Source organism: Cydia splendana, chromosome 3 (assembly GCF_910591565.1).
Source record: "Cydia splendana chromosome 3, ilCydSple1.2, whole genome shotgun sequence".
Classification (NCBI taxonomy): Eukaryota; Metazoa; Arthropoda; class Insecta; order Lepidoptera; family Tortricidae; genus Cydia; species Cydia splendana.
In genome coordinates this window covers 18,593,661-18,608,931 of record NC_085962.1, presented here as the reverse complement: position 1 = coordinate 18,608,931, position 15,271 = coordinate 18,593,661, and the positions used below count along the sequence as shown (strand labels likewise).

The following is a 15,271-nucleotide window of genomic DNA, read 5'->3' as shown; positions in this document are numbered from 1 at the left end:
AAGAACAGTAGTGAATCTTCATAGAAATGTGCCGCTGCCGGCTTGAATGTGTGCGTGCGCGCCGGGCGCCGTGTACGCACGCGCTGCCACGCACACATTAGCATAATATACGGGGGAATACGGTGGCGGCAGTGTGGGCCGTACCGCGACTGTGATCGCGTGCATTCGAGTACGCTGCCCGCCCGCTCGCATTTGTCTGCTCTGACGGTAGGCCTTAATTTTTTTGACCATGACTTCGAACAGAGACAATAGTATTTTTTCTACTCGTCAACTGTAATTCTTGAATTAAGATTTCTTATACCATACTGCAATTGGGTATTTTTAATGTATGGGCTCCCAACTCAACTATAATATTCATTTCGATACAGTTTACTCAACTATAATGAAATTGGCCAATTACAGCTCGCCGCGAGCAAGAGGACGAAACAAAACCATAGCTCAAAATAGTAGAAACAATTGGTTCATAAGTCAGAAACGCGCATGTGACACCCTTAATATAGCAACATCCATAGACTACGAAAACCACTTAGTGTTGCTTGTTAGTCCCCATAGGCTACGGTGGCCAATATCGAGAAGACAACTGTCTAAAAATTGAATTTAGCGCGGAGCAAGTACCAGGGCCTCATGAGTTACGAGAAGGTGTCGTTGACCAACGCGCCGGGACGCGTACCAGTATGAAAGTATCGCGGCTGCTCGCGCTTTTAGCTGTAGGTATACTTTTGGTTTGGGTTGTTTGTAATATGATTCTACTAGTTTAAAGTATTGTATTTGTTGACTCGTAGAAAAGTATTGTATACAATAGTGATATAATGAAGCGTATCGATCTCGTACCTGACTTAGGCAACATTATAATAAATAGAAACGTAGTGCTACTCATAATACGCAAATAATATTTAACTAAAAATAAAAGTGACAACCCTAAGCGCCAACGCAAGTGTAGGCAAATAACTTGCCGAGCGGCCTTAGATTCACTACTGTTCTTAGTGTACTGTGGCTCTAGTTACCTATAGTTCTATATGTAATTTATTTTATTAAGTACACATGCGACTCTCGGAATACACAGCAGCTGTAATAAACATCTGAAAATGATGTAAAGGCCAATGATGAGGTACATTATGATTAAACTCATTATTTTCAGAAAGTTTCGTAACTATATGCGATGTTAACTTTTACGATACCTACTATACAAAATTTTTCGTTAATGAAAACCTCAATAATGTAGGAAGCACAAATATTGGAACATTGGCTAATAATGGAGTTGCACGAGGTAACCGCTGACCGCGACCCGCCGTTAACTGGGCAATTTCCCCTGAAATAGTTCGTTTGCTTACTAAACAGCTTGATGAAACATTAGCTCGATTCTGTTTTAACAATTTGATTGGTTTTGATCAGCTTGAGCCTAGTGGTGCTAAGTGATCGCACAACCGAATTAAATGCACCTACACGAGAGTCGCTCTTCTAAAAAAAAATATTTGGTGACACGAAACCCGATTTTTACTCGCGCTTGGCCGTTTTTTTCGTTTAAACACATTAAAAAATATAACAAAGGCAAGCCAAACGTCCACGCGCGGATCGATGAAGGGCTTCGCAAGGCCAAGACGCTACATTTATTATCTCATTATGGCGCTGATCGAAAGACTCGCCGGCTGATCCACACGCAGTTTCATGATACTGTCACGTTCTGCAGACTGCGCCGCGACAGTAGCTTTTTAATATTACGTATTCTGTTATAAGCAGATCATAAGGGAACCATCTATATCTCGACGTAGGTATCCAAAACATCTCATTAAAATGTCAAAGGGGCCTCACCTGTTGGCTTAAACTCCGCGCACGCCTTACAAAAGTCCGGAGCACCAATTACTATTGTAATTGACTTGTAAAAGAGGCCTTGATGCCTTGCAGAAATATTTTTATTTTATTTTGAGGTTTTGCCCGTCTTTTTCTGTGTTGAAAAAAATGAGGCGAGCTAGACACATGTGTTGAAATGGAGTCTGGAAATATGAAGATAATCGTATGAGGAATTTAATGTAAGATACCTATTGATAAAATAAATTTCTGAAAATTGATTCGGCGTATTATTATTTACAGAAGCCATTATCATATCATAATATTTTTTTTAAAGATCAATCTCTTGTTAAATACTGTCTTAGTAATTATAACTATATAGGTAGAAAAATTCCGCGGGCCCTTACAAAGCTCTGCTTTTTGCTAGTAATATTTTAGTACTTATAATAATACTACACAATCAACCACGCATATATAATACAGAATGCATGCTTTCAAATACCTACTCTTTCTCTTTCTTCTACTCATTTATCTAATGTTCTTTATTACTTAATACTTAATGTTTCTTTTTCTTTTCATTACTTAATACATAATATTTTTTTTTCGTTTTATAGGGCGCTGAAAACCAGCGTTGCAATATTTGCAATAAATGTTAAATGGTTTCTCTCTCTCTCTCATAATATAATAAATAAGCACGCGTCTATAATATCTAGGGCTAATGAGCCTAAAAGTGGTTCAATTAGTTCCACGTTTTGAGCTAGGTACCTATTAGTGTGTTGAAAACTACTATATAATATATTTCCCGCTCGTGTGTAAATCCTGTTTTACAGGCTGCAGCTGCATCTTGTTTCCGAGTCCCAGATTACCTCCTGCTAGATTATGCATGATCCTCAAGAAACAAGTGTCTGGGTGTCTAACAATGTTCTATTTGTTGGCTCATACAAAAACGTAAGGCATGCTTCCGAGAAATCCCGGTTCTGAAATTCCCGGGAAAAAACCGGTACTGAAGACTCCTTCCTGGTTCCCCCAGAATTATGTTTAAATTATCACTGTGAGTATTTTTCTTCCAATTTTAGTAGTTGTATTTTAGTTTGGGACATTAATAGGTATGTTATTTATAATAATGTTGCTGTGAAACGGTGGACCCAAATAACTCGACAAACTTAAACCTAGCACAGTAGGGAAGTTTTCTAGTTGAGATTACCTACGGATGATGGTAAATTGTCAAAGTAGATCCAACTTTCTATTTTATAATTTTGTTTTCAGTACTTTACCGCACTAGTGCGATAATTAGCACATTACGTAATGATGTCGAAAATTTAAAGCGCCATATGTACTGTACACGTTGTAGGATAGACGTGCGAATAGGAACACAATGAATCGATTTCGTTCAGTACTTTTATGCCGGTTAGGAGCACACTTTCGATAATGGCGAAAACATTATATACGTATATATATTTTTATGGCATAGTTAGCAAACGAGCAGACGAGCCGCCTGATGGGAAGCGGTCATCGTCGCCCATGGACATAAGCAAATTCACAGGAGCCACTTAAGCGTTGATTAATTCGATGAAAGCCATTAAAAAAGAAACTGAATCTATCGTAACGTGATCTATGTTCTGAATAAATATCTGGTGCGATCAAATCAAAGTACATTTCCGTTTCGCACCGCAAATAGTAACCGACTGTCGGCGGCTGCAAGCTTCACGGTAAATAGAGTTAGCGGTTAGCGGAGACAGCGGAGATGAAGGTTTAGATTAATTATATTACCTACTGCCAGGATTATCTTGGTCCATTTCTACTTGCATCGGATTTATCTAGTTTTAACTAGATAGTCTTTATTCATTGAAACAAAAAATGACACGTTTAATTAATTTTAAAATAAAAACTAAACTCTAACTAAAACATAAATTAATAACCCAAAATATTATGAATAGTGTGTATACATCGATGCGTTATAATTGAACTAACATACAGGAGGTTTCGAGAAAACAAACATAGTGTTACAGTTTTTATTATTAAAAAAACTATTGATACCTAAAATTAAATCTTTTGTCATATTATAGAAAATGAAGAGCTACAGTAATTGGGGCTATTAGTAGGTAGTTTATCGTAAATTATATTCGTATAGTTAAGCATTTATGTCCCCCAACTTGCATTTTACATTTTTTTATTATTTCCACTCAGAATCACAAGCTCTTTCGATCCACATAAATATAAGCACATAAATATAATACATATACACATACACATATATAAATACATAATGTTAATGATAATAAATATTAGAATTTAAGACTAGGGATTAAGTCCCCCACACTACCTAGTAAATAAAATCTTAAATATTAAAGATTGTAACTAGGTTTAAGAAATTGTAATGCTATTAATATTTTTTTTTGGAATAAACAGATTTAATTCTTAAATAATTCTTCTTCTTCTTAATCCATTTCGAATTTCATAAATTTGTGTGTTTGTTTTATTACATAGCAGGATGTAGGTATTGTAAACAAAACCAAATAGACCGGAAAAAATTGGGGATATTTATTTTCGAATGGAGCTCGTAACTCTGAGTAACAATAATATGAATATTCCCAATTTAAACACATAAGTTGGGAGTACAACATTAAAGAGAAATGCCCAGTTCACAAAATGCTCATTCGCCTTTTTCGGGTTTCGTAGTCACCTAGAAACCCTTATAGTTTCGCCATGTCTATCTGTCTGTCCGAGGCTTTGCTCCGTGATCGTTAGTGCTAGAAAGCTGCAATTTGGCATGGATACATGAGTCATGCATTGTGATAAAACGGTAAAATGAAAACTATTTTTTTTTATAGAGTACCTCCCATACAAAATGGTTTTTTATTTATTTTTTGCTTTGTCCCAATAGTGTGGCCTGTGGGGTATCGTTGGATAGGTCTTTCAGAAGGAATACGGATCTCCAAAAAGCATTTTTTTGATATATTTAATATTTTCGGAAATAATCGCTCCGATAGAAAAAAATAATGTATCCCCCCCACCCCCCTTCTAATTCTTGAACCTTGGGTACAAAAAATATGAAACAAAATCGTAGCTAAAAACTATAGCGGACATGATCAGTCCAGTCGTTTAGGAGTGATTATTGCAAAAAATCTTGTTTTCTTATTAGTAAAAAGACGTAAGTAGGTAGGTAAGGTACTCCCTTATGATACTTACTAATAGCCCCCCGTTCATTACTGTCATTTATTTTGCCAGAATGGTAACTACGAAACCCTACACTGAGCATGGCTTATGACTTGAGTGATATAATATAAACAAAATGAATTAAACATATAATACGTTCAAAGAATAACCGCAATATCTATGTGTCACTATAACAAGATCACAAGTCCAATGCCTATTAGCGCCGTAGCACTTCCGTAGCAGCGTGTAGACGCAGCCCCAACCGTCTCAGTAGAATAACGCACTAAGTCAGTAGTAAACTGAGACATTTTATGACGTTTTGTCTTGGAGCGGTACTTACCGTGGGAAGTGAACGGCGTAAGCCCAGGTGCAGGGTTTCCGCTTACATAAAAAGTATGGCAAATTCGATCGCAGGTAATACCTACTTGTAGTGCAGACGACGCATAACAACCGCAAGTGACTTTCGACAGTTTGTTTACCATGTTATTCCTAGTTCACATGGTTTGATTTTTAAATAACGGTTTAGACAGTCCAATTTTACACATGATAGATTTTTGACGGGTGCTCATATTTACCAGTTAGGACTACATAGTTAATGGTACAGTAAAAAAAAATTGCAAAAGCAATATACTATCGGATATCAAGTATAAAACATTTATTTACATACAATATATATACAGTGGTACTACTAAACGAAATTAATAACTAGCTTAAATCTAAAATAGGCCCTTGAGGCATTGTACCAAGGATGCTGGCGGCATTTCCTCGCTGTATCGCAATGCTGATACGTTGTGCGAGGTAGCCGCCAGCTCTTCGGTCACCAGTTACGTCAACCAGACGCTTCGCGATTTCTGCGAACAACTTATGCGCGCTGGGACCCCATGGACCTAGAGTTTCAACACCAAATGGTACAAAATGGTACTCTCTACCGAGGCTCTTATATTTGTTACGTTTTAGAATTTCGGCGCTTTCCGCCGCTCCGCCCGCTTTTACAGTAGTCCGTTGGAGGTGGGACGGTGCCAGTGTGTCTACGCAGGTAGCATCCCACACCAACATCCGTCCCAAGCTCCAAGGAACTAAGGACACTCCATCGGGCCTCTTGCCATCATCTCTGATAATGCCAGTCGGCTCAAGAAGAGCAGGCACATTGATGGTGGCAAGAGACCGACGGACTATGTCATTAAGCGACGCATGTCTCGAAAAACGGCCTGCACTTTTTTGACAAGATAATCCGTGGTGTCCCAGTCGGTCCACGTCCGTGCCACAAGAGCATATGTGTGGCGTACACACCGAAACCCCGAGTCGCAAACCAGTCGCCAGTCTAAGGGAGGCCGGATCCAAGAAAGTACCAGTATTGGGCGAAGGATGGGCATGTAGCCAGTAACCGGCTTCCCGGGCTCCGACCGCCAAAAGCCTCGCGCGGTCTGGACCTGTACAGTTGTTTAGGAGAGTATTGTAAGTTAAATCACAGTAAACATTATCCCAACTCCTTTGTGAATTTGGGTTGTCTGGAAATTGTTTGCCTGGGCAAGCAATTTTAAAAGCATTTTTGGCATCCTCAAAGCCCGCAATCTCACAGTTTGTGGGCAAAGCCCTTAAGATATTTCCTATGAGACCAGACGTGCTATGAGTGGACGCCAAAAAGGCTGGGGAAGCCACACTGGAAATTTTGCGAATTCCTAAACCTCCAAACCGAATGGGGAGGGACGCTTGAGACCAGGAAGGCTCACTTAGCTGAATGTTTAGAATCGTCTCTAAACTAATTTTGATCAAATCATCTATGGGCGACAATAAATTTTGATGTTTCCAGAAAGGACAACAGCGGAGCACATACGTAAATTTAGGGACAAAAAGGCAGAATTTAAGAATCACAAGAGCATAATGAGGGCTAATTTCGAGTAAGCGATCCGTGTGACTTTTGAATTTAGTTATGGAGTTAGAAATATAATCGGGAAAAGATTCTTCGAATATAGGAGAACCCAGGAGGCAAAGAGAATACTTGTCTACTGATTTGATATTGGGAGTCAGATCGTCAAATTTGGGTTGTAAGTTGGTCAAAGTACAAGAAGATTTTTGAATAAAGAGTTCGCATTTACTGAAATTCAGTTCTAAACCAATATTTTCGAAACTACTCTTAATAAAAGACAAATCAGAGAGTACAGTATTCACGTCACCTCCTAGGGTTCCGTCATCTAAGTACCACACATTGAATTTTGATTTTAAATTTTTGATAATTGGATTTATAGCCAAACTAAAAATTGCTGGCCCGAGAGGGTCACCCTGCTGACAGCCAACCTCGGAAGATAATTCATGTGACTTGTACATTAATTTAGATGAGTCTGAATAGCAAAAGAAAAGGTAATTGTATAGTTCCGGAATTTTGTCCTTAACTTCTGTCAGCAAGGTGTCTCTACTAACCGAATTAAAAGCATTTTTAACGTCAATTTTGACAACAATTTCGCAATCATCGAGTGAAAGGTAGGTCCTTAGGGCATGGACGGCTGCCTCGCACCCACCTTTCGTGCCGAAACCTAGCTGTATTGGTTCAAAAAGGGATTGTAATTTTGATCTAATGTGTCTAACCGCAATTTTTGAAGCCAGACGTCGTAAAGTTGACCCCACCGCAATGGGTCTCACCCCTCCGTCCTTTTTGGTTAGGGCGATCAGGTTTGCCCCGTATAGAATCGGGACGATATTAGTGTTAATTTTGCCTGAAAACATAAAATTTAATATTAAGTTAATCCTTAAAACAATTCGAATTTACCTCTTTTCACACACCTATAGGAAAAAGGAAAATAGCATAAACTGCCATAAACTGCTGTTGAAATGAATAATCGTTAGCCAGGTGCATCCAATGTGCTCCTATTCGGATAATATCACGGATGTACAAAGAACCGGATAGTACTGTCATTTATTTGCTAATCAAAATTGACCCTTATCACCGAGTAAGAGAAAACAGTCCGAAAGAGAGGAATAAACAGAGTACTATGTCTTACTTCCACTATAGTTCGTCTTTTTTAGCATTAGAAATAAGGTAAACAATGTGTATTTTTATTGAAAATCACTTTTTTAAAATAAGTCACGGCAAATATGTAACAATTATGAATCTAATACGATCAGGCGGCGTAGCACGGTCGCGTTTTTATCCACGCCTTGCCTGTCACGTTCTAACAAGTATGTAAGTGCGAAAGGGACGCGCATAGTGATAGACGATAAAAATGGAACCGTGCTGCGCCCACAGGAAGACAAAGACATGTCAAGATCGTTTACCTTCTTTCAAGTTCTTTCTAATGCTAAAAAAAACGAACTATAGTTACAGTATCGACATAAATTGACTTATTATAATGCCGGAATCCAACTACTGCGCACGCTACGCACGCACATGATATTGTATACGTCACCTACGTGTCCATTGGTCTAGCTGCCTGTGTCAATATTCCCCACTGCGGCGCACGCGACCCACGCTACGCACGAAAAGGGCGCTGAAAACAAACAACGCGCACCACGATTCTCGTCTCCCTGCCATAGATACGGCATTCACCCATAGCGTGGGTCGCAGTGGAGCTTCGTATGCCACACGCTCTAGCGTGTGCATGGGGGGGCACTTCGGAACAAGCCACGCGTGTATCAGTGCATATAGCATGCTCGTGCACTGCTTTGAAAGTAGGTATATACCTACGTTTTTGTACTTAAGTGACAGTTGTGACATCGCGTCAGTAAATGCGACAATATTGAATAAAACAAAGTAGTGATACATTACGTGATGAATTATTTTATAAGGAAAAATGACTGTCCGATTCTAACTTTAAGATACGTCAATGAATAGATCTAGAAACGATATGCATTAGATGTGTCAGTGTCAAAAGTGACGTTTTTGTTTGAAGAAACGTCACATTTGACACTGACATATCTAATCCATATCGTTTCTAGATCTATTAACTGACGTATCTTAAAGTTCGAATGAGGCCGTGTCATAAAATTATAATAAAACATGAAAGTTCGTTCATTCATGCCTGTAAACTAATACCCTTTGAATATGCGGCCGCATCCAAAATAGCTAGAGATCGAGGTATTATATCCTCGAGGTAGGGAAGCGTAAATGTTATCTAGCATTGGTAGTCGAAAGGTATTAGCAGATTCGAATATGTTTCTTGGAAACGTGTACTCGTATAGGAAATATCGTTTGAATTTATTTTAATACCACGTCGAACTCTCAGAACTTATTTCTCGCTTTTAAACGAGAGATTGGCAAAAAAGTAAAAACATATCGACATAACTTTTATTCTTTGAAACTGATAACTCACTTAGAAAATAATAATGAATCGCTTCGGAAAATAGAGGCTGTCACTGCATTTGACTTGATCGGGAATTGGAACATTTGTCGATTTCCTGCGCTTAGCTTTCGTTGAAACGGCCCTGAGATAACAAGTTCAATTCTACACCGCCCGAATTATAACCGCCATTGGAATACTCATTCAATTGTCTACCGTAAAATGGGGTGAGTAGGGTCAAAATTGAAATTCAAACCTCGATAACATTTTATTTTTACATATGAAAACTGAATGGTGTATAAGTGTTCCGGACGTTTGTATTTTAGTTTTTATTTTATTTTGGGTAGTTCCATTTGATAACTTTGACGATAAAGAGGAAAACCCACCTCACCCCGTAGTGCCTCGTATTTGGGGTGAGAGGGGTTTTCATACAAAGGTGATTTTGTAAGATTATTGGATCGATTTTTTTTATTATGCGTATTACTATAGCTCCATTTTAAATTGGAATACATTATTTTTCACCACACCAGCTCGGAAAGGCTTACTTTGCACTTCAAAAACGGATAGCTAAGTTGCACTTTGCTATTAGTAATTCACATGTGAAGCAAAGTAATCAAATGCAAATTTTGAGTTGTTTTCTTATGTTTGCTGGTAGAATTGACTATTAAATGATGATTTTGGATGATAAATATTTTTATAACATTCATTTGAATTTGATTTGGTTTGAATTTGTTTGATATGTTACATTTCATATTTGCTTCGGGTTGGTGTGGTGAAAAATTTTGTGTTTCACTCGGGGGCAAATTTTGTTTAACCCTCATGCTTTGAAACCCTCGCAACGCTCAAGATTCCATTTTTCGAACCACTCGCGACGCTCGTGGTTCAATTTTGGAATCTTTCGCTTGCTCGGGTATCAATATTAGCACGAGCGGTTAAACAACAACTTTGCCCCCTTGTAAAACAAATAACTATTTGTAGCAGTAGCCTTAAAATCCCTTCTCACCCCCCTCTCAAACCTTCTCTCCCCATTCATAACCCACCTCTCCCCGCGAAACCTACTCACCCAACATACAACCCACTCACTACCCCGTTTTACGGTACCATATTCTCACACACCAATGTTCAATTTAAAACTAGGATATTATTCGAGTTCGAATTTACATCCCTATTATACATGGCATTTAAAAAGTCCGTTAAAGCACCGTTAAATAACATTCTGTTAAGTAGATGAGCTTCATAAAACACGAGGCAGGTGGCGAGGTACACTCTATGAGGAGCTGTCAAAGCGCCTGATAGAGGCTTCTGGTGACCAGAGGGCTGGCCAATATTCAGCATGGATGAATGGCAATCCAGCGGGGCAATGCGGCCAGGCATCTGGACACCCTACCGAGCGACTACGACTTAGGTAAAATTTTTGATTTATAAGTGTTATTATTATGTTTAAAAATGTTATAAAATAAATAAACATAAACTTTGACACAACAAAATCAAGTCTTCGCAAATTTTGATTAGTGGATGGCTAGAGAATAATTGAGTTCTGGTGAAGAGTTGGGGCCCGATTCGGATTTTGAAATAGACATCTATTAGATATCTTTTAGACATTCATCACCAAGTTACGATAACGATATGTTTAAGATCTAACCTGTCAAATTTGACATTTGCGCGATGCTGGAGATACTCTTGAACGATTTCCACAGGAGATGACTTAGAGATCCGTATCTAATAGATATCTTACTCTATCTAACGTAAAAGTGACATTGGTTGCCCGAATTGCGTTGCAAAAGAGAACTAGTTGATATCTAAACTATAACGTATCTAGAATGGATCTAGTACGTGTCGTCTCTTGTGAATATCTTGAAGTTCGAATACGGCAGTTGAAGTCAAAACTCACCAAGCCGCTTGAACCTCCAAACTGTCACCAGCCACATGACACTTAAAAAGTCAATTAAAGCACGGTTATATAATAGTCTATAACGTGAGCTACATAAAAGACGAGGCAGGTAGCGAGGTACATCATGATGAGAATCTGAACCAACATGGTGGAGTGTCGCGAGTCGACTGTGGGAAGCCGTGCAGTGGCGACTGTTTCGAGACATCGCGTAAATTGTGTTGGGGGCTAATTAGTGTAAAGCGGCTGTTTAGCGGTTTTGGCTTATGCTTAGTGATGTAACGTCTGGTAATTTATATGGTCTTAACTGTAACTTAAAATTTTGCATTAGTCACCCCTATATTTCAGCACTAAATCTCATTTAGAGAAGACGTAACAGACAGAGTTACTTTAGCACTTAACTCGTATATGATTTTAGTGTCTCTGTGAACTGAAGTGACCTGAACCTGAACTGAACTGAATTGGGTCAAACACAAAACTGTCGCGTCTTTACACAAAAGTTAAGAGCTATAAAGGTTAATTTTCTTATTTAACCTTTATCCACATGAAAAGGTAGGTAGGTACAGTCAACTGTAAAAATATGGGTGTAGCCAACTTATTCAAAAAGATGTCCCATAGTTCTTAATTCGCTAACATAAGAGCTATGGGACATATTTTTCAGATTATTTGTGCACCCATATTTGACTGTACCTACTCCTTTCATTTGGATAAATATGAAAAATCATTACCTACATGCCCACAAGCTGTTAAGGTGGCCACTGACGAGCCTTCCAACAGTCCAAATAGCGTGGCTGCAATCCAAAATCGGTCCGTGAATGTCAAAAACGTACAATGTTTAATATTAGGATGCCGTCCATTTGGATGAATCCATTGTAACGGCATCCATTTGGAAGGCTCGTCAGTGGCCTGCTTTAACTATTGCTCACAGGAGAGAAAACTTGTGTGTTCGCGCGAACTGTACCTACAGTTTTCTTTAACCACGCATAAAATCCGTCACAGTAGGTAGGTATTACAATAGGAAAACTTCAATTGTTTATGTAAGTATTTAACTAGCGCGGAGCATTTGTTAATCTTTATCGACCGCTGGGTGGAAATCCCCTTGTATCACCTACTGTAATATTTAACAACGGTATTCCCCGAGTTTGTCGGAAATTAAACGTACGATAGAACGGAAGTGATGATACACATCAGGATATTTTTGTTCAATTCCGCTAACTTTGGCATACGGCTACGTAGAGCGAGTAAAATTGAATATCATTCATAAATTTGTCATGAAATTTCGTAGCTTGTATATTTCCGGAAACAAACGAAAATTTTATGACCTAAATTTAAACTATAGAATGTTCCCTTGAAGTTAACGTCTAGTATACCTGTTCTGAGAATTATGGCACTCAATAGCGCAAACTAGTAGAGTTAAACCGAGGCGAGACTGCAGCACCGATTTTGATAGCACAAGCGGTGCAAGTGTTATTTATACGTCATAATTTCATAGAACTTTGACGTTTATAATAACACTCGCACTGCGTGTGCTATCAAAATCATTACAGACTTATCATGGCCTTACCTTACCTGTTACCTGAAATACTTTTTACCATAAAATATCATTTGAACGCACAGCCAGTTGTAAAATTGCATGAACATAAGGAAGCCATGCCATGCCAACTTTTGCGACTTGGTGACATCCTGACGTCGCTATGAGTGGAACTCGTACTTAGAGCGTTTCGTAACTAACCACACATGTTTAAAAAACTTTAAATATGTTCTTTAGCTGGTAGTTAGTTACTAGTTAGCTGGGTATTTTGATAACGAGGGCAATTGCTCTCTAATAGATGTCGCATGGTCTGAGGTGTGATGTCATCACATGGACATTCATCAGAGTCGATGATGTGGTGCCTTTTAAGATAAGTTTTATTATACCCATGACCTGTTATGATTTGCGTCATTTGAAACGTGAGCTCAAAATATTTTCTAAATGTATTTATATTTTCCAGTGTGGGCAGCCACTGTTTAAAGAGTGCACCTGTTGTGCACGTTTGATATTATGTAGTGTCCTGGGCTTTAATTGTACCCGCACGTAAGTTCCTTTTGTGGTACGATAGTGGAAATCTAGTCTGGTGCTTTAGTGGTTAGCCGCCATGTCAGTCCGTATATTATAATGTGTTTGTTTTCTTGGCGCGGTTTTTATTTTTGCAACGTAAGTGACTAAAGACATCTAACGAACCGCCGTGGGAGGGAGAGACATTCATTGCAAGCAAAAGTACCATCGCCCACACTGTTAACTGTACATCGGTGACCTTATGCCTTTTGTAATAAGGTCCACCGATGTACAGTTAGGAGTGTTGCTGTTTGTACAAAAGCACTCGTATAAAGGGTCGGCACTGGTTAATTGACTGGCATGTTTTTACCTTGGAACTATAAAGCGGTCGTACAGTTTCTGCTTCAAATGGCTTTGTTAGAAACGGGGCGCAAAACCGAAAGGCCAGAAGTGCCCCATACTCTGGAGCGGAAGGTCCTGGGTTCGAATTCCAGCAAGTATACGTGTCTTTACCACCAATATTTGTTTTTGAATTACATATGAATGTAATTAAGTATTTACTAGCGATCAGCCCCGGCTTCGAACGGGTTACACAAAACCTTAACAAATTACACACCTAAACCTTCCTTAAGAATAACTCTATTGATAGTTGAAAAGCGTATGAAAATCCGTTCAGGAGTTTTTGAGTTTATCGCAAAGATACCTACATACATACATACATACAGACAGACGCGGCGGGGGGATCTAACTTATATATCCACCTACTTCAGCGTTTATTGAGTCTCAGACAAGTATTATTATGTTATTAATATTTTTTATTTCTCATGCTCTGAATCTGAAAGAGGGTCATTGTTGTTCTAAAATGTGTGCAGAAAATGATACGTTTCTGCACTAGAGCATTTTAGGTTCCAAGTACGATTTGATTATTTTTTTACGATAAGCAATTCATAATTTGGGTATAAATGGATTTGCTATATAATTTGGAGTCGAAACTCTAGGGTCCATGGGGTCCCAGCGCGCCTAAGTTGTTCGCAGAAATCGCGAAGCGTCTGGTTGACGTAACTGGTGACCGAAGAGCTAGCGGGTACCTCGCACAACGTATCAGCTTTGCGATACAGCGAGTAAATGCCGCCAGCATCCTTGGTAAAATGCCTCAGGGGCCTATTTTAGATTTAAGCTAGTTATTAATTTCGTTTAGTAGCACTGTATATATTATTGTATTTAAATACATAAATGATTTCCATTCTGATACATATTTGACTCTCCATTTTACTTATTATACTATATTACTTTTGCCTAAATTGTTAATTGAAAGTACCCTCAAAAAATACCATAAAAATGTATACTTAGTCATGTTGTTAAAAAAAACACATGCATTTTACTTTCCTCGTATTCGAAATGAAAAGTAGAGTATTTTACTCGGGTGAAAGACATCATTTCATCCCTTTAGTGTAGTAAATAAAGGTAGTGGACCCCGCAGTAATTCCTCAGCCAGAAAAAACTTTACAGTATGATAAAGTATCAATAAATAAAAAGTATTGTATAAATTTCCAAAGAATAATAATAATAGAATTAAAGTAAATACCTAAAGTCTTATATCGTTAATATCTTTTTACGGAAAAATGCTCCGTTCAAACTTTCTTCACCAGACATATTCATGTAACGTATTACAACAATATATGAAATATCAAAAAAATATCCCAGCAGAAATACCAGTATTAATAAAATAAAATTTTTTGGCGTGTCTTGGACCGGAAAATTGCTCAGTCTATTTTTTTCACTGGAATGCCATTTTATTGCCGTTTTATACCTACAAAATGAAAATCTAAAAATTTTCCACTCTCAGTTTTTAATAGTTCTATAATACATACATTTGGATACGCATTTTTTTTGGATTTTTTTACCCACTGCGCCAAATTATATTCTAAGAACATATAAGAAGAAAAAAATGACAGAGCAATTTTCCGATGAAAATGAGCGTCAAAAAAAGGAAGTATTATAAAAAAATATTCTCATGTTTGACAAAACTTTTAGATTTTTTTCTAGTATCACATACTGATACAAATAACTTATTTTGTAAAATAATTTTGGACTGAGGAATTACTCGGTTCAATATATAATCAGATTTGTGTTTTT

General features: G+C 38.1%; 1 protein-coding gene across 1 annotated transcript in view; it reads right to left on the bottom strand.

The window, feature by feature from the left end:
* LOC134789376 (probable phospholipid-transporting ATPase IA) overlaps window positions 1–11,353 on the bottom strand; it is a 79,110-nt gene extending 67,757 nt beyond the window's left edge. The window contains exon 1 of the mRNA XM_063760008.1: window positions 11,104–11,353. Within this exon, the coding sequence (XP_063616078.1) occupies window positions 11,104–11,308 (205 nt within the window). The 5' untranslated portion in view covers window positions 11,309–11,353. The remainder of the gene's footprint in view (window positions 1–11,103) is intronic.
* Window positions 11,354–15,271: the final 3,918 nt, after the last annotated feature.